This window comes from Rosa chinensis, chromosome 6 (genome assembly GCF_002994745.2).
Source record: "Rosa chinensis cultivar Old Blush chromosome 6, RchiOBHm-V2, whole genome shotgun sequence".
Lineage (NCBI taxonomy): Eukaryota > Viridiplantae > Streptophyta > Magnoliopsida > Rosales > Rosaceae > Rosa > Rosa chinensis.
This window is the reverse complement of record NC_037093.1, coordinates 17,371,477-17,390,026: the sequence shown is the minus strand read 5'-3', so window position 1 is coordinate 17,390,026 and position 18,550 is coordinate 17,371,477. Positions and strand designations below refer to the sequence as shown.

The window sequence follows — 18,550 nt, the reverse complement described above, 5'->3', positions numbered from 1 at the left end:
CGCACTAATCTCAAGCAAGACACTATTGAGTATTTAAAATAGCAAATTACATATACTCCCATGATAGGATTTCAAAAAACAAAAAACTCCACAATATTTGGTTTTGAACATTTAAGGAGAAAAGTTTACCATTAAGGACAATATGCTCTCCACTTGACACATGTCATGAGTTAATTTACTTTTTTACCCTTAACTACTTATTTTGACTTGTAATCCCTTTATAAGGATTAAATCTTACAAATAAGGACAATATGCTCTTCACTTGCCACATATCATGAGTTAATTTACTTTTTTATCCTTAACTCCTTTTGACTTCTAATCCCTTTATATTACTTTTTTTTTCGAGAATAATCTCTTTATGTTACTTTTTTTTCCATGAGTATAATCCGTTTATGTTACTTTTTTTCCCCTGAGAATAATCCGTTTACGTTACTTTTTTTTTCCTCCTTAACTACTCATTTTGACTTCTAATCCCTTTATATTACTTTTTTTTTAGAATAATCCATTTATGTTACTTTTTTTTTTTCTGAGAATAATCTGTTTATATTGCTTTTTTTTTTTCTGAGAATAATCCATTTATGTTACTTCTCAAAAGCATAAAATATATATATATATATATATATATATATCTTTCTTCTACGCGTTGCTAAGAAAAAGAATCTCAGACCCCACTCTCCTACTACTCTCATCTCATCACCTAATCTTACTATTGCACTCGTCTAATCCTGCTACTGCACTCATACTCGTCAAGTTCTGCTACTGCACTTGTACTCGTGTCTAGTTCTGCTGCTGCACTCATCATCGCCTAATCCTGCTACTGCTTTCGTCCAATCCTGCTACTGTACTCGCTGCACTCAGACTCGTCCAGTTCTGCTACTGCACTCGTCATCGCCTAATCCTGCTACTGCACCTGTCCAATCTGCTACTGCACTCGCTGCACTCATACTCGTCCAGTTCTACGACTGCACTTGTACTCGTGTTCTGCTACTGCACTTGTCATCACCTAATCCTGCTACTGCACTCGTCCAATCCCGCTACTGCACTCATACTTGTCCAATTCTGCTACTGCACTTGTACTCTTGTCCTGCTACTGCACTCATTATCGCTTAATCCTCCTACTGCACTAGTCATCGCTTAATCCTTAAGCAGTAGTAGCAGCAGGAGCAAGAGCAGTAACAGTAGCAGTAGCAATATCAAGAGCAGGAGCAGGAGCAATAGCAGTAGCAGGAGCAGTAGCAGTAGCAGCAGTAGGAGCAGGAGCTGGAGCAGTAGCAGTAGCAGTAGCAGCAGCAGCAGCAGGAGCAATTAGATCAATTTAATTTGAACAGTAGCATATCATATCATTGACAGTAGCTGATCATATCATTGAACCAAATAACATATCATTATCATTGAACAGTAGCAGATCATATCATTAACATAAACTATAAACTATATAGTAGCATATCAATTCAATTTGAATAGTAGCGGATCAATAAAAGCTTTAAACATGGTTAGAAAGACTGAAACTTTTGGAATGGGAACATGTAGATATAGTCTATAATGTGATTGAACAAAAAACAGGTGATGAAGGATAGCAATGATAAATTGAACTCTGGTTTAATTAGCTACATCATTTTTTACTGACGCTATCAGACAAGTATTATTATGTGAGCAATCAACTAGGCTGATGTTGTGACTAAAAGTTCCAACCAATTTCAGCAATTGCAGTAGTAAGGTAAAGAATGAAGCCTCTCGATGCTTGAATGCATTATAACATATAAATTATTGTTGTCTCTTTTACTTTCTAAACAACTTTAAACAAGTTATTGCAACTGAGAAAACTCACATAACACACAAATGCTAAGTGAAGTACTGCACATAGGTAGTTAACTATTTACAGTACATATTGATAATTCACTAAACAGTACTTTAGTAGTTTATTCATCAATTAGAATAACTAGAAAGTTGTAGTATTATATAGGGGTGGGCACTTGAACCCGAAATCCCGAACCCGAACCGGTCCCGTACCGAAAACTGGCGGGACGGGACGGTTTGAAATCCTAAAAATTAACTATTTGGTCCCGTCCCGTTTTAACGGGACGGGCTTCGGTTTGGAAACTTGGAATCCCGAAAAGACCCGTCCCGTCCCGTTTTAATTTCATTTATTCTATTTTTCTTACTTTTCTATTTATATAGCATTTGATTGGTTGATTTTTGAGTCTATAGTCCTAACATGAACTCGAGCACACCGGATAGGCCGATCTCAATTTTGATCCCTTCATTCCTTCACGCGATCTATACTCACACTCTCAGTCTCTCACAATATCACTCAGACACTCACCGTTCCAAGCTTAGAACCCTAGATCCCCAATTCATCATTCATCAATTCGTCCTCTTGCTTTGTTGTTCCGATCGGATCTAAAAGCAAGACTGCTCTGCTCTTTGATCAGGTACCACTCTTTCAGCTTCTTTGATTATTATTCGTCTGCTTTTTTGTGAAATCGAGCTGGGTTTTTGTAAAGAATCGAAATTGGAAACTGGGTTTTGGGCTGTGATAAGCTCTGTTCTAAAAATCGAGGACATGCGTTGTTTTGACAGTGTCTGGCGACGAGGTGTCGTTCGAGTTGTCCTGATCTGCGGACTATTGCGGTGCCGGAGCGATCTCCATGGGTTGGGTCATGGGTCCTAGGGGTGGCTCTCATGATCGAAGGTTCATCTCCGTCTGCATTCTGAAGTTGGATTTGGGGGTTTGGGTCGTGGGAAGAAGGAGATGGAGGAGTACCATTCTGGTGTATTAAATTGGTATTGATTGATTCGGTGCACTGATTTAAATTACTGTAGCTATTAATCTGGTGCATTGATTTGGTATTTATTGATTTGGTGTATTGATTTGAAACTGATGTGGCTACTATTCTGGTGTATTGATTTGTTATTGATTGATTTGGTGAAGCTAATATACGAGTGGATTGATTTGGCATGATTTGGAGTTCAGAAATTGCAGGAATTGCAGAAATTAGGGAAATTGCAGGAGACCTTTTTTTTTTTTTTCCTTTCTTTCGGGATGTCCCGGTCCTGTCCCGATCCCGGCCCGGTCCCGTTCGGGTTCGGGATGGTCGGGATCAATTCTCAAAAAGTGTCATACCGTCCCGTCCCGTCCCGAGTTTTATTTCCGGGTCCGGGACCGAGATCACCAGAATTTTGTCCCGTCCCGTCCCATGCCCAGCCCTAGTATTATATATAACAGAAGAACAATAACAAAAAACGGGAGATTGAAACAAAGCTTGTATTCACATTCTTTAACAAACACTTTTCTTTGCTAAATCTTTTATGAACCAGAATAATTAGAAAGTGGTAGTATCATACAATACAGAGGAAAAATAACAGATAACAACAAGGAATGCGTTTTTCATGCTTATGCAAGACATTTAATATGGCCTTTGAATGAACAATTCACATGATAAGGTAGACAAATGACATTAAAAGTTAAGGATTTTTTCTTCCCATATATTAATTATAAGAAATGGGAAGCGTAAAGGATTGTAGAAAATTACTCTGAAATCTCCAAAGAGTTCAGAATGGAGAGCATCAATGGACTTATTGTAAAGCTGTTGATAAGTGTTTTTGATTTTTCTCCTCTGGCTTGGATTTTTATGTCCAAGTATCCCACAGCCTCCTCGTCCGTTCCAAATCCTATACTCATAAATACTTAAAATTAAAACAAAAGATGATTGATAAAAGAATGACAGCAGCTAATTCATTGCCAATTCAATATTCAAAATCTCGGAAAAAAAAGTAACATAAACACTTGCATATATTTTGTGTCATTCATTTGGAATGATAGCTAGCAGAGAAAGGAAAAAGAAGAGACAATTCTTTACATAAGGATATGTTTTGTGTGTATTGAACCATTGATCACTAATGATTCATGAACATAATTTCAAGCCAGAACGTCAAATTGACATAGAGAATGAGAAATTATCATACGTAATTGAACTCCATCCCATAGTTTTGCAAGATGAAAATCAGAAAAGAAATATGATAATACATATAAACCCAACAAATCTTACAGAGACGGCGTGGGCCTTCAATCCTCACCTTAGTCGCCTTTCCTTGCTCTGCGATTCAATCCAAATCCAAATCCAAAAACGAAACAAAAAGCTCATAAGAAAAAAACCCTAAAAAAATGAAAATCCCCAAATAAATAGAGAGAAAGCAAAAGCGATTGAGTTGGATTTACTGGAGAGTTTGGGAGGAGCAGAACTAAGGTCTTGGAGGAGGCGATAGTGACTGTCCGTTGAGGCTTTTAGTTATTGGATATTGGGTCAGTGGCAATGTCTATAAATTGTGATGAAACTCGAGTATTTTGGTCATTTTCCATTAAAATTAGCAGTCAAGCTTGCATCATTTGGCTTTTGGGCCTGAGCTCATGTCCTTATTTGTATAAATATTTTTGAAGGTAGGTTTTCTGTGTTTACATCTTTGGTCATGTGCTACTATGTAATTTTCTATATTTAAAAAATGTAGCACTAAGTACTTATTTGTTTCCTTTCAATTATTATTCAAAAAATGTATAAGGTATTAAACAATGGCAAACGAGGCTCGTGGCCTACTATTGTACTGATTCTGTCCCAACTTAACCACCTGTTAGATATTAAATTTTAATCACAAAATGTCTTGATACAATTGGGTAAGAGTCACCCGCTTATAAGTTATAATTTATTTATCACTTTTTCAATGTGAGATTTTTCTTTTACAACAGAAGGATCAAGCTCTCTTATCCGAGTTCTCCTCCTCTAGAGCGGTTAAGCTCAATATTGATGGTTCTCGGCTAACTTGTATTGCCTTTACAGAAGCTGGACTACTAAAGTGGTGATTCGAGACACTTTTGAGCATTGGTCAAACCTTTTATGCATAATTTTGGGCCCTCTATTTTGGGTTAAAAGTGGCGTTGCATATAATTGTATCAATATCCCGATGGAATCTGACTTCTCTTCTCTGTTGTTGTCAATATGGTTAAAGATCAATGGGATAATCTTATCCAAGGCTTAATTTCTAGCTGCAAAGCTCTCGGATGGAATTGAACGTGTATACTTTCTCATATTTATACGGATTGTAACATGGTGGTGATGGGTGTTAGAATATATTGCAAAAGTCAAATCAGGGATTTCTTTTTACCTTTAGGTTATTAGATTGTCACACATTATTACACGGTTATTAGGTTGTTACACAGTATATGTTGTTACACACAGTGCATGCATGTACTTTAGCTTATCATGACACGTGGCTAGAAGATAGTGGTCTCGTAGTAATTCTGTTACTTAGTCAGTTAATTAGGCTTCCTATAAATACCTTGATCTATTCTCATTGTAATTAAGCTAGTCAATTACGTTTCATATATAAGAGGGCTTCTATTTCTCTCTCTTTTTCTCTCAGTTTCTTCAAGCTTGCTCTAAGCTTTTATGGTATCAAAGCCATGGCGATCCAGCTGCGTCGTTCTTCGTCTCGTTTCTGGTTCTAGGTCTTCTTCTGGTTCAATTGCTCGTGGTGGTCTAAGCTTTTAATGGGCATGCTTACTGCTTACATGAGGCATATATATGCTTTGGAGATTAGACCGAAAACCCCCATGATCGCATTAACAATAAACGTCTCGATGAAGATGAAGATGAAGATGGTCTTAAGTTGTCATCTTATTTTTATTGTGTACTAGTTTATTTTTTTTATTATTATTTTTTTTTTAAATATGAATTTAGGCTATTTAGCTACTATACAGGAGAATGAGGAGATGCGGTGACAATTTTTTTTTTAAAAAAATCTATTTATAAATTATAACAATATAGTAGAAATCGAGGAAGTAAAGATGTCAGACCAAAAAAGGAGAGGAAGTAAAGATGACAACTTATTGCACACAATTCTTTTGTCTACTACATAACACAGGCTTTGTAACAACCATGCAAACTTTTGCAAACCTATTTAGTCTAGTTTTTAAGAAGTTGAACCAGCTGCAAACTATAGAAACGAACTTGCAAAAAAAAAAAGATACAGAAGTACCGTTACTACAAGATCATAAGAATATATATATATATATATATATATATATATAATTTATTGTCTGATCTCTGGTCTAGCTGTAGTCTAGAGTCTGATTCTGTTGCGCACGTCATCCCTTGCCTTCAATGTTTCAGCGCTGCATTTCACTGCTTCTGCATCCAAATCGTCAATTTTCTTCATGAACATCTCCAGCTTTTGCTTCATATCCTTCATTAAGAAATCTATGTCACTCATTTTAACTGCAGTGTTGGTTTTTGCCAGTAGTGAATCAATCTCGTTTACCACCTGATTTATGTGAAACTTAATGTCGCCCAACTCCGCAATGGATGACTCACTTTCTCTACGTATTGCGTCCATGTCCTTCTTCTTGTTGTCCAAAACCTTTTGTTTATTATCATAGTGAGACATCACTAATGAATGCCCTAAGTTTAAAGGTACTGCAGCAACTGCTGTAAACCCGGCGCTGACAGCATACTTTGAAGCAGTCTCATGATTATTAATAAATTCTAAGGATGCTGCTTGTACTGACTCAATATGTGGATGAGTAGCAGCATCAACCGCACACGAAGCAGCATCAGCTGTATTAGAAGCAGCATCTGCAACATCAGTAGCAATTTCTGCAATACCAGAAACAATGTCTGCTAAATCGGGTAAGAAATCCGCACCTACAAGTCCTGCAAATACCAAACCAATCGTAGAAACACTCTTATATGCAAGACTTGTGTGTTTCTTCTGAGTACCAACACGATTCTTCTCTTCATTAATCTTAAAAATTTCGTGCACCAAATTCTTGCATAGTTTTTCAAACTGCGCAATCAAACCTTTGATCTTTTGGTGCAAGCTCTCAGCAGAATCAGTATGGATATCATCAGAGGACTTGAGAATCTTCAGTTTCTCCAAAATCTTCAGGCAGTACTCAGTTTCCATCTTGTTGTCAAAGCACTGTTGAACCACATATTGTGTATATAAATGACTATCCCGAGCTGATTTCACGAACTTATCCAATGCAGAACAGAAGTCCAGCAGCTGCTCACTATTGTTCAAGTACTCATTGACAACCAGCTTAAAGCTCTTGTTGCTAGTCGATATATCCTGTTTGCATGCCAAGATTACAGAGGCAGCTTGGCCATTCATGTAGGAAACAAATGCCGTCACTTCTTTCAGGAAAGCGATAGAAAAACCCTCCTTCTTACGTATGTTGTTGACAGCCTCAGCACGTATTCTTACGTTGTTGGCAAGGGATTCCACAACTGGGTCATCCTTGAATGATTTCAACTGTTCATTACGCTTCTTATATGACTCTCCCATTTTTGCTATCAATAAAGTCAACTACAAATCCCAAATTCTGGCCCACAACAAAAGGCAATATTTTTATTTTAGTCCAAATTTATCAAAATTTCGAAGTATTAAGCAAAGTAAAGAACTTGAAAAAAAAAAAGGCAATAATAGGGGTTGTCAACGGGACGAGCCTTACAACATTTTTACATAATAACGGGTTGGGCCCAAAGGGGTTTCATTGTAAATTTTAAAATCCAACCCCGTCTATATAAATTGAGCCTTACGCGCTTTTTTGGGACGGTCTAAATAACCCTCGTTTATCCTGACTGGCCTAACCCTAGTTCCAAATAATTTAATTTACATTTAACTTTTTACCTAAATAAGTTAATTAGGGTTCTTGAAGTATAACTTACAGTATTTAATTTTGGGAAAGAGCATGCGCATGCATGTGTGTGTGTGTAATGCATGCATTTATTGTCTACTATATAATTTATATATATAGTAAACTACACAAAGTATAGCATTTAATTTGCAGACTTACAGGCCGGGTCTAGTGTGCTTTTACATGCCTTTAGTGAGCTGAGCCAGGCTTCAAACTCCTAAACTAAGCCTGGCCCTCTACCCACTGGGCTGAGCCTTTTTGCGGGCTTTTATGAGGGCCAGACCAGGCTTTACCCATCTGGCCTTATGGGCTTCCATTGACCCATTTGATCCGCGGGCCAAATGATGAAGCCTAGACAATAATTGGGGACCGGAGAGGCTCAAACTCTTATAAACTCTAATGGAAAGTCTTATTATTCCAATTTGTCACCATCATATATGTACTTCTAAGACCAGAAAAATAAAATCAAGAATCTATGACGCCGGCTGGATTAAAAGCATATAATATGGCAAAAAAAATTAAAAAAAATAATAATAATATAGTAAAACCCTTATAAATAAATATTGTTGGGACTACCAAAAATTATTATTTTAGAGAGATTATTATACTATTGATAAATGAATAATTTATTTACTAATCGATAAGTGAACATATATTAAGTTAGAAAGAGATTTATATTTTTCCTAATTGAATTACATAACTTATTTAGACAAAAAAAATACATAACTTAGTCTAATTTGATTAATTTACAACCATTGAAAATTGCTTTTAATGGAATCGCCTTCTAATGAATTAGAGATCTTTAGAGGGCCGGGTATGAATACGACTACCGAGTATGATCAAGATCTAGATGACAGTTGTGCTCTACCAACTATTTCTCAAGATGAGTGGTCTATCCCTATGTACCACTGTGTACTACCACAATTTTTTGTATATCTATAGATGATAGCGGAAAGGTAAATAATAGTCATTTTGGCTTCAGTTAATAATTTAATAGTAATCATTTATAGATTCATTTAAAATATATATATATATATATATATATATATATATACAGATCCTATCCAGAGCGGAGCTCCGCTTTGAAAATTAACGTGTGAAGTTCGAGTTTTGGGTCACTTTTCGGTCGCATATCCACATCTCGACCGTTCAATTTTTAGGTACTAGTGTATAGATCGTCTCTGCAAATTTTCAGCCAAAATGATGATCGTTAAGGCATTGATAACTGCCTTAAAGCTAGTACGGTTCAGGTTGACAGATTCAGTCTGTCCATTGGTTTAAGCGAGTTAGATACCTTAACGATCATCAATTTGGTTGAAAATTTGCAGAGATGATTTATACACTAGTACCTAAAAACTGAACGGTCGAGATGTGGATATGCGACCAAAAAGTGACCCAAAACTCGAACTTCACACATTAATTCCAAAGCGGAGCTCCGCTCTTGATTGGATCTGTATATATATATATTCCTCATAAATAGGCATTTCAAGCATTAGTAACCTTGAGTAACTACTTGCTACAAAATGAAAAAAAATAATACAAAATACAAAATCTGGTATATGCATTGCCACAAATTAAGGATGAAGTTCAATTCAGTGGAAAAGGAAAAAGCAAAGGATTGTAAAAGCATATTTTGAGAAATAGCTATATTGAGAAAATAGAAATGGTTAAAAGTTCCTTAATATGTATTATCGATTTTTTTTTATCGAAATGTATTATCGATTTTTAAATACTATTTTTTATGTATTTTCTCAATTACTAATATTTATATCTTCTACTTTTTTATGTATTTTATCAACTACTAATCTATATATATATTTGTTGGGGCTTAAGAGTGTATAAAAAATTAATTATCTTATGCATTTCGCGAGGTTATTATTTTTATACACCGGCCGGAGTTAGGATCAGAGAAATTTATTATTTAATTAAAGTTATACATTTATTGAACATCATTTATCGAGATTTTATTGTAGATGTATAAATTTGGTCAAAGAAAAAAAGATTAGATGCATATAGTGATATAGTTCAAATAAATTGCTGAGAATTAGGATTTTATGAAGTAAGCTAGTTGAGTTCAGCATTTAACAAGACAATATTAATGAAGTTTCAATTAAAAAAAAAATCAATGGAAGGATCTTAAAAATAGAAGTTGCAAGATGTGACAAGATCCTATTCATCATTCAAGTAACTCCAGTGTTGCTCGGATTAATTTACATATATACAAATTGAAATTAGTTAGAAGAAAACAGAAGCAAAACTAGAAAGAGTAATCCTTCAGATAAAATTTGGAAAAAAATATCGAAACAGAACTTGGGAGAGCTGGAGAGCTAACCTTTAACTAAGAAAAGAAACCTTTGAATGGTCGGTGGCTGGTTCGTTAGGATTAGAGTTGAGGGGTTAGAAGACAGTATTTCTCCTGCTGCAAGAAGAAGCAGAACTTCAAGTTTGTGTGAAGACTTGTAGCTCCTCTCCCCTGCTTTTATGGTAGTGGGAATTTTTTATTCTCTCTCTCTCGTTGAGGGGTTAGAAGAGAAATACTCTCCTGCTGCAAGAAGAAGCAGAACTTCAAGTTTGTGTGAAGACTTGTAGCTCCTCTCCCCAGCTTTTATAGTAGTGGGAATCTCTCTCTCTCTCTCTCTCTCTCTCTCTCTCTCTCTCAGAAGAAGCCTGGGGGTTTCCTTGCTTGACTTGGCGAAAAAGGCGGCTACTCATAATTTTTCTTTGGCTTCGATTTTTAGATATTACAGTTTGTCCATATATATAAAAAGTGGCCGTGCTAGAAATTTAGTTCCCAATTACTAAAGTCTAATGAATTTAGGAAAGTGGTCTTATTTAAAATGATTCTCGAAGGTCTAAGGTTGCAAACTATGGAATGGGTCAATATTGTCATGCAATTTTTAGTTGATACAAGTACATAGCATAAACTATAGAAATTGATAGGTATGTCATTGGCATGAAAAGAATGGTACACAGGGAAACGACTCACTACTAGCAAAATCTCTAGCGGCCACCCATTTTGGATACACTTTTCTAAGTGTATCATTTGAGTAAAGCAAATGACACCCTTTTATATTTTTAGTATTCTTTGTTTTATGGGCACCGATAACAGTGACAAAATAAAAAATATAATCAATAAAAGTAAGTTAATACATTTATTAAAGACAAAAATCCCTATTCATTGCTAAATAAAATACTAAATTAATATATTATATTAAATATTCGGATAAGTATCTGATATAGATACGGTTAAGAGTGTGAAGTAATAATATCTAATTATTTATTGTATTTAATTTTTTCAAATTTACAAATTAATCATCTTTCCTTGCAATCCGTATTGCAAAAAGTATCTGTGTCATTATTTTCTTGTGTTTTTATATTTAAAATGTTATTAGAGTTTTTGTATAATTAGTTAATGGGCATAATTGCAAAATAAACTATGCATATCTGTATCCATTAAATTGTCAAACGTTTAATAAAAATTGATGGTTGTTTAAATATAATTATTAACCAGATTACTTTGTCATCATAATTATGAGTTTTAGTTTGCAGTATATCTATTATTTCTAATATATTAGGTGTAGATTGAGAATAAGTTTTCAAAAAAAAAAAAAGAAGTTTTAATTGAAGTGGTTAAAAGTCAAAATACAAATAAGATCCCAAATTCTTCTCTTACATACAGATAATCGTATTTAATTTTTATTAGCCACGTTCCTTGTTTTCGTATCCAATATGGTAATTAATAGCTACAATTTCAATTTCCATATCCAATGCTAATTGTACACCTTTTACCGTATCCAATGTTAGTTACGCATTGACTTTCCAAATCCAATTCTAATTGTGCATTGGTGCACTTCCATATTCAATCGTATTGCAAAAAATATATGTTTCATTATTTTCTTATGTTTTTAGATTTAATATGTTATTAGAGTTTTAGTATTATAAGTTAATGGGCATAATTGCAAAATAAATTATGCAGTATGTATCCATTAAATTGTCATACGTTTAGCAAAATTGGTGGTATTTCAAGTATAATTATTAACCAGGTTTAATTCGCCGACATAATTATCCATTTTAATTTGCCGCATATCAATTATTTCTAATATATTAGGTGCAAATTGAGAATGAGTTTCAAAAAAAAAAAAAAAAGTTTCAATTGAATTGACTTACAAATAAGATTCCAAATTTTTCTCTAACATACGGATAATCATATTTAGTTTTTATTAGCCACGTTTCCTTGTTTTTGTATCCAATATGGTAACCAATAGCTACAATTTCAGTTTCCATATCCAATGCAAATTGTGCACCCTTTTCCATATCCAATGTTAATTATGCATTGATAACGTTCCAAATCCAATACTAATTGTGCACGGGAGCACTTCCATATTCAATAACTGTGCACGTTGTGCACATCCAATGCAAACCACTCAATCATATTGATGTTGAGGTGCTATGAATTGAGGTTCAGGAAACAAAATTTAATCAAACAAATTTTCAGTTGAAAAAGAGATAGCAGCGATCATCAAAAGGTATCAATTTTTATTCCAATTATTATTGACATTTGTTCATCGATTTTTTTTAGTATCATTTATGACTTTAGAAATCAATTTTTATTTTCACCAAAAACTAAATACTCATTCCTTTTGTTTTTCTATGCAGCTTGATAACAAATCTTTGATCAACGATATGGACAAGGAATGGATATTTTTAGATAAGCACACTGATGAATATAATGCTGGATTGCATGCATTCCTCAATTATGCCTTAGAGCATGCTTCTTTTGAAGGTACAATCAAGTGTCCATGTAAAAGGTGTCATAATGGCTACAATAGACTGCCTGCTGTTGTTGAGCAGCATCTTTGGGTGGATGGCATGGATCCAAAATATGTTAACATCCCCTGGACTGAGCATGGTGAGCATTTACCAGCTACAGCTGATCATAATATGGCAGGGCCTTCATCATATCAACCAGATTTTAATTTGTCGGGACCGTCATCACATCAACCAGATTCTGATGTGCAAGATATGTTGCACGATGCATTTGGTATGTACGAAGGTGAAGATGATTTACTAGAACCAGCAGAGACTACTGAAGGTCCATCCTTGCCTAACGGCCCTACCCCTGATGCACAAAGATTTTACCAGCTTTTAGAAAAAGCTGACGCTGAATTATACCCTGGTGCAGGAAAAAAGATGTTTGATTTTTTGATAAAGCTGTATCAAATAAAAGCATTAAACAGTTGGAGTGATGTATCGTTCACACAGTTGCTTGAATTGTTAAAGGCTTATTTGCCCCAGGGGAAACTCTTCCCGCTTCTTTCTATTTAACAAAAAGTTCATCAAAAGTCTCGGGCTGACATACCAGAAAATCGATGCGTGTCCAAACGATTGCATGTTATATTGGAAGGAATATGCTTCAAACACAATTTGTCATGTATGTGGTATAAGTCGGTACAAAGAGAACACCTCCCCTACAAAGAAGGTACCAGCCAAGGTTTTGCCTTACTTTCCATTAGGGCCAAGGCTTCAAAGGTTGTACATGTCTCGCCACACCTCTGAATTTATGGTTTGGCATTCTGAAAAGAGACCACGAGATGGGGTTCTACGTCATCCAGCCGATTCTCTTGCTTGGGAAGAATTAGACAAAATTGACAATAATTTTGGCTCTGATGGTCGAAATGTTCGTTTGGGTCTAGCCAGTGACGGATTCAATCCTTTCGGTATGATGAGCTTGTCCCACAGTACTTGGCCTGTTATCGTTACTGTTTACAATCTCCCTCCTTGGTTATGCATGAAAAAGTCATACATGATGTTATCGTTGCTCATTCCAGGCCCTAAAAGTCCAGGGAATGACATAGATGTGTACCTGCAACCTTTGATAGATGAATTGAAAATTCTATGGATAGAAGGGGTTCCTACGTATGATGCGTTCAAAAAGAGGTTTTTCAGATGAGAGCTGCATTATTGTGGACTATAAATGACTTCCCAGCATATGCCATGTTGTCTGGATATAGCACAAAAGGATCTAAAGCTTGCCCAACTTGTGGTGAAGAGACTGATTCTTTTAGGTTGCATCACGGTAAGAAAGAAATCTACATGGGACATCGAAAGTGGCTGCCAGATAACCATATTTTTCGCACATGGTATAATAACTTCAATGGATCAACTGAGCATCGTAAACCCCCTAAACCAATGACAGGTTTAGATTGTTTGAGGGCGTTAAGTGCATTGGAGTTCCAGTTTGGAAAGGGAAAGGAAACAAGCTCTAGTAGTAAAAGGAAACGAGTTCAAAATAATGATAACACAAAATACACAGGACCGTGGAGGAAGCAAAGTATTTTTTTTCAACTACCTTATTGGAAGGACTTATTATTGCGTCACAATATCGATGTCATGCATGTTGAGAAGAATGTTACAGAGAGTGTCATTGGGACTTTGCTTGGAATTGATGGAAAAAATAAAGATAGCTTAAAGGCACGCCTTGACATGGTCTTAATGGGTGTTAAGCATTCGCTCCATCCTGAGGCACGTGGTGACTGAACATGGCTACCCCCGGCGAAATACACTTTATCCAAAGACGAGAAGACACTAATGTGCAAAGTACTTGAGTCGGTTAGGGTGTCTGATGGATTTTCATCAAACATTCGTAGATGTGTACGAGTTGATGAAAGAAAATTGGTTGGTCTTAAAAGTCATGATTGTCACATAATTATGCAGTATCTACTTCCAGTGGCCATCCGTCGTTCACTAAAACCAGACATAACCAAGGTATTATTGGAACTCAGTGCTTTTTTCAGACAATTATGTACAAAGTTGGCACCGAAGACCATTTTCGTGCTTTGTCAAATCGGATTGCTGAAACACTTTGCAAATTAGAGATGATAATGCCACCATCTTTTTTGACGTCATGGTACACCTTCTAATACACTTAGCAGACGAGGCAGTAATTGCAGGACCTGTGCAATTTCGATGGATGTACCCAATCGAAAGGTATGTCAAATAAATTTTTTGACGTCAAATAGCTTTTTTTTTTGGAAACATTTATACGTTTTAATTTCTGATTTATATATGAAAAAAGAAATTTAGTTGTCGACGTATGTTATAGTTATATAGATATATTGACAACATGATATATATGTGTATCGACTCTAGCATTTAATTACATAAACAATTTGACTGTTAACAGGCCATTCAATTTACTCAAAACTGCGGGAGATCGTAGACCAAGAGATGGTGTAAAAGACTACTATGGTGTACTAACAGACATCATTGAGCTAGATTATCACCATGGTCGGAAAGTCTTATTATTCGATTGTGATTGGGCAGATAATAGGGTTCGCAATAGAGCCGTCAAAATGGATGAGTATGGCTTCATTTTGGTAAATTTTGATCATCTACTTCCTAAACCGGACACTCTCATTCTTGCATCACAATCAGTGCAATTTTTCTATGTTCAAGACCCAACTGAACCGAATTGGCACACAGTGATCCGAACCCGACCCAGAGATTTATTTGATATGGGCACAGACATAGAACCGGAGCCTTATGATGCCCAAAATTTGATTGTAGGGATTAACGATGACGGAATAGCAAGAACAGACATGGACGGTGTTCTAGTGAATGATGTCATAGAATGAAATTGAAGTAGATGTTTTTTTTTTAACATATTTTTTTTACTTTGGTAATTATTTTGTTGCAACTTTGGTACATGTTTAAAGGGTGTTATCTAGCAACCTTCGTAATTGGTAACCTCTTTTTAAATAATTGACTGATTAGAGGTACAGGTCTTTACCATTTTGGTTATTGAGTTATGTATATAAGGTTCTGTTGTTTATTAAGCAGGCAGAAATGGTTCATGATCAGCTTTAGACTTTTAAAGCTTTTGAATTGTTCGTGTGCAATGATTTCATTGGCTATTTAATATGCATTATTTGATCTACGTGATTATGGTGGCCCTGTTCTTGTATTCCAAAGCATATAAAAGAAAAAAAAATAAAAGAAGCTCAGGCCTGCTATTTACGTAATTACCCCCTAGCCTCTACCTGCTGCCATGTGGTTTTGATGGAAGCTCTACGTGTTTGCTCCACATAGAGACAGTAAGGGTGCTGGAGGGAGAGAGACGGTAAAATTGCTTCTATTTGAGATCGGTCGGAGAGAGAGAGTGTATAGCTTCCTTGGACATGATGAGCAGGTCTGGAGCTTTTGTGAGTTAAAGAGGAAGAACGCAGTACTACAACGAATTGATTGAGGTACGAAGCTCTGTTTTTGTTTGCATTTTACAACTGGGTATATGGTGCATGATATTCATCGTGTTTCTCATACCCCTACCTGGGTTTTGTTAAAGGTTGGGGATTTACAGATTTGTAATATTGTATCGGTATCAGGTCCTATTATTTGTTATGATCTGGTTTGGATTCAATTTGATTATGATCTGTATTGTTATGGATTTTGAGGCAATGGAAGAGTATTGGGGAATGAAGGTATTACATTCTCAATTTGTTTAATTATTTGTTTATAGATTGGTCTTCATCATTAAATTTGATCCTCTGCCCTCATCTGAAATTGTCCCTTTTCTAGTTGGCATTCTAGAGTCAGATTCGAGCAATGTCGAAACCAAACAGTGATGTTTGGGTGCACTTCACAACCTATCCACCATGTTGGACAATGCAAGAAATCTCTGAGAACGCTCTTGCAACATTGGGGAACTTGGTTCGAACCTTAATGGGGAAGAAGGCTATGGAAGAATCTTTTGTGCTTTTTCAAGTAGAGCGGAAAAAAAGAACCTGATGAGGTAGAAACTATATTCCTTTTATTTTATTCAGAAATCAACTAAATTGAATTATATAAAGAGGCTGTTTAGAGTTTGCAGTAAATTAGAAAACCACCACAGCTTCACGTTTTCAATTGGGGGACCTTCACGGGTGCAGAGAGCGGGACAAAATAGAGTGAGAGCGGGAGCAAAATGCCTGAAATCAAAAGGGAAACAATGGAAAAGAGAAATTGAGCGGGACAAAAGATTGTGTTGCCCCCAATTGTGTATTAAAATCCCTTCGAACTTTCAAATGGATAAGACGTGGTTCTGCTATGATACGCATATAAAACAACCACGTCTGTAGAAGTGGAGGTCAATTCCCTATCAGGTTTAACAATCAATTCTCCATCTCTCTCATCTCTCTGGTCTCAGTTGGAGGAGGTTTGCTTATCTCTGTTAATTACTATTCGTTTGGAGAATGGGTATGATTGTTTTTATTGATTTTTGTGGTTTTGACAGATGAGTCACCTATATGAGGATGAAGAGGGTTACGAAGAAAATGGATATGACGATAGTGAGACACAAGATGTTGGTGGTGACTTTAATATTCAACAAGACGACGACAGCGAGACACAAGATGTTGGTGGCATGTTTCATCAGCAAGATGACATCAATGTTTCATCAGAGGCGCCTGGGGGAATAAAGAAGCACCGTGGTCCAAACCAGAAGAATTGGGCAATGGAGGGTCGGGAAAAGCTCTTGTGGAATCGTTTTGGACTTCCTAAGGGTCCACGATTGAAGGTGGCAAGATTCTCAAGATTCTTGGGTATTTTGGCAAAAGACTTTACACTTTTTCCAATTAGTACACCTGACTACCGGCATTTCAATGCTAGTGACAATCTTGAAAGGGCTTGGAATCGTGTTAAGGTATATGTTGAATGTTTCAATCCTTTGTTAACATTGTCTTATATGTGACTTTCCATTATATTGATGCGTGTAAACAATCTGTGCAGGAAACTATTGATTGGTCTAATCCTTGGGTTGCAAGTTTGGAAGGTAAAATCAAGAAAAGGGTGAAGAGCAAGTTAAATGAACGGTAGAAGCAATGGAAGTCTGAGTTGCGCAAAAAATGGTATAAACCATTCATGAACACACCACGTTGGTTTCAAAAGCCTAATGATGATCGTGTAAATGAGCGTCAATGGAAAATTTTTGTTGCAAACATGGACAAGAAGAAGCATCAGGTACAAAGCAATTATTTCATCTTCTTCATGTAGGCTAGATTTAATATTACTTACTGGTGTTCATATGTTGGAACACAGAGAATAGCAAGCATCAACAAAAGAAATCGGTCTCAAAAGAAGATGAACCAATCAACAGGGACTCGAACATATGCAAATGTCACTCATGAATATGTAAGTGAAACTTCAGTGCATACCTTAAATGTTATGTTAGAACAACTTTAAGTCTATTCAACACTGGACAGAGCTATATCAAAGACTATATATGGACAGTAATAATTTCTTTTTCTTTGTTTCTGTTGGTAAAATCTTTAGTTTAAGTGATTTTTTGCTAGAGCATGTCCTAATTGATTATATCTGAAAGGATATTATCAGGTAGCCTGAAAGGATCGAGCTCCTCTGCATTGATTATATCTGTGAAGTTATGAACTTCATAATTGAAATATTCTAATGGTCAGATCGCTGCCACATCAGCTTGTTTCATGTTTTGGGTTTTTCCTTCTCAAACCAATGTCAAACTCCGTTATCTACCAAATTGGAGGGGAAAAAAAACCATAGGATTAGTTAGAGGATTATGATTTTATGAAATTCACATAGTTATTGCAGAGGAGCTCAATCCAACCTGCAAATGGCTAAAAGAGTACTGATCACCCAAATAAGACTCGAAGAAAACATTGATACACCGTGTGAAGCTTTAAAGCTTGACTTGCAGGCTCTAGGGATTGCGCCACTGATTCAAAACTTTAACTTAAATCTTGTCACTGAAATCAAAATCAATACTTACTGCACTTTTGAGATATCTAGCTTTACTCTTTTGGGATTAATCTAAGTAGTAATTTTAAAACTTCTATGACACAAGATACAATAACA

General features: G+C 35.9%; 1 protein-coding gene and 2 long non-coding RNA genes across 4 annotated transcripts; 1 reads left to right on the top strand and 2 right to left on the bottom strand.

Moving 5' to 3' along the window:
- Positions 1–3,231: 3,231 nt before the first annotated feature.
- Positions 3,232–4,250, bottom strand: LOC112173765. The gene is made up of 3 exons (XR_002925693.2): positions 4,220–4,250; positions 4,050–4,097; positions 3,232–3,672 (listed from the first exon to the last, which is right to left on the bottom strand). It is a non-coding gene; the product is annotated as an uncharacterized LOC112173765 (long non-coding RNA).
- A 1,592-nt stretch (positions 4,251–5,842) lies between these two features.
- LOC112173902 (UPF0496 protein At4g34320) lies at positions 5,843–10,314 on the bottom strand. Its single transcript, XM_024311595.2, has 2 exons — positions 10,023–10,314; positions 5,843–7,375 (listed from the first exon to the last, which is right to left on the bottom strand). The coding sequence occupies exon 2, from the start codon at positions 7,336–7,338 to the stop codon at positions 6,115–6,117; it is 1,224 nt and encodes a 407-aa protein (XP_024167363.1). The 5' UTR covers positions 7,339–7,375; positions 10,023–10,314; the 3' UTR covers positions 5,843–6,114.
- A 5,494-nt stretch (positions 10,315–15,808) lies between these two features.
- LOC112170948 lies at positions 15,809–17,877 on the top strand. 2 transcript variants are annotated; one of them, XR_005802173.1, is made up of 6 exons: positions 15,835–15,936; positions 16,072–16,167; positions 16,265–16,827; positions 16,959–17,366; positions 17,453–17,683; positions 17,762–17,877. It is a non-coding gene; the product is annotated as an uncharacterized LOC112170948 (long non-coding RNA). The 2 variants fall into 2 exon arrangements; XR_005802174.1 differs by lacking the exon at positions 16,072–16,167 and having other exon boundaries at positions 15,809–15,936.
- Positions 17,878–18,550: the final 673 nt, after the last annotated feature.

Bases quoted from the DNA above. Each gene is read 5' to 3' on its own strand.
- LOC112173902 (XM_024311595.2), bottom strand. From the start codon at position 7,338: ATGGGAGAGTCATATAAGAAGCGTAATGAACAGTTGAAATCATTCAAG.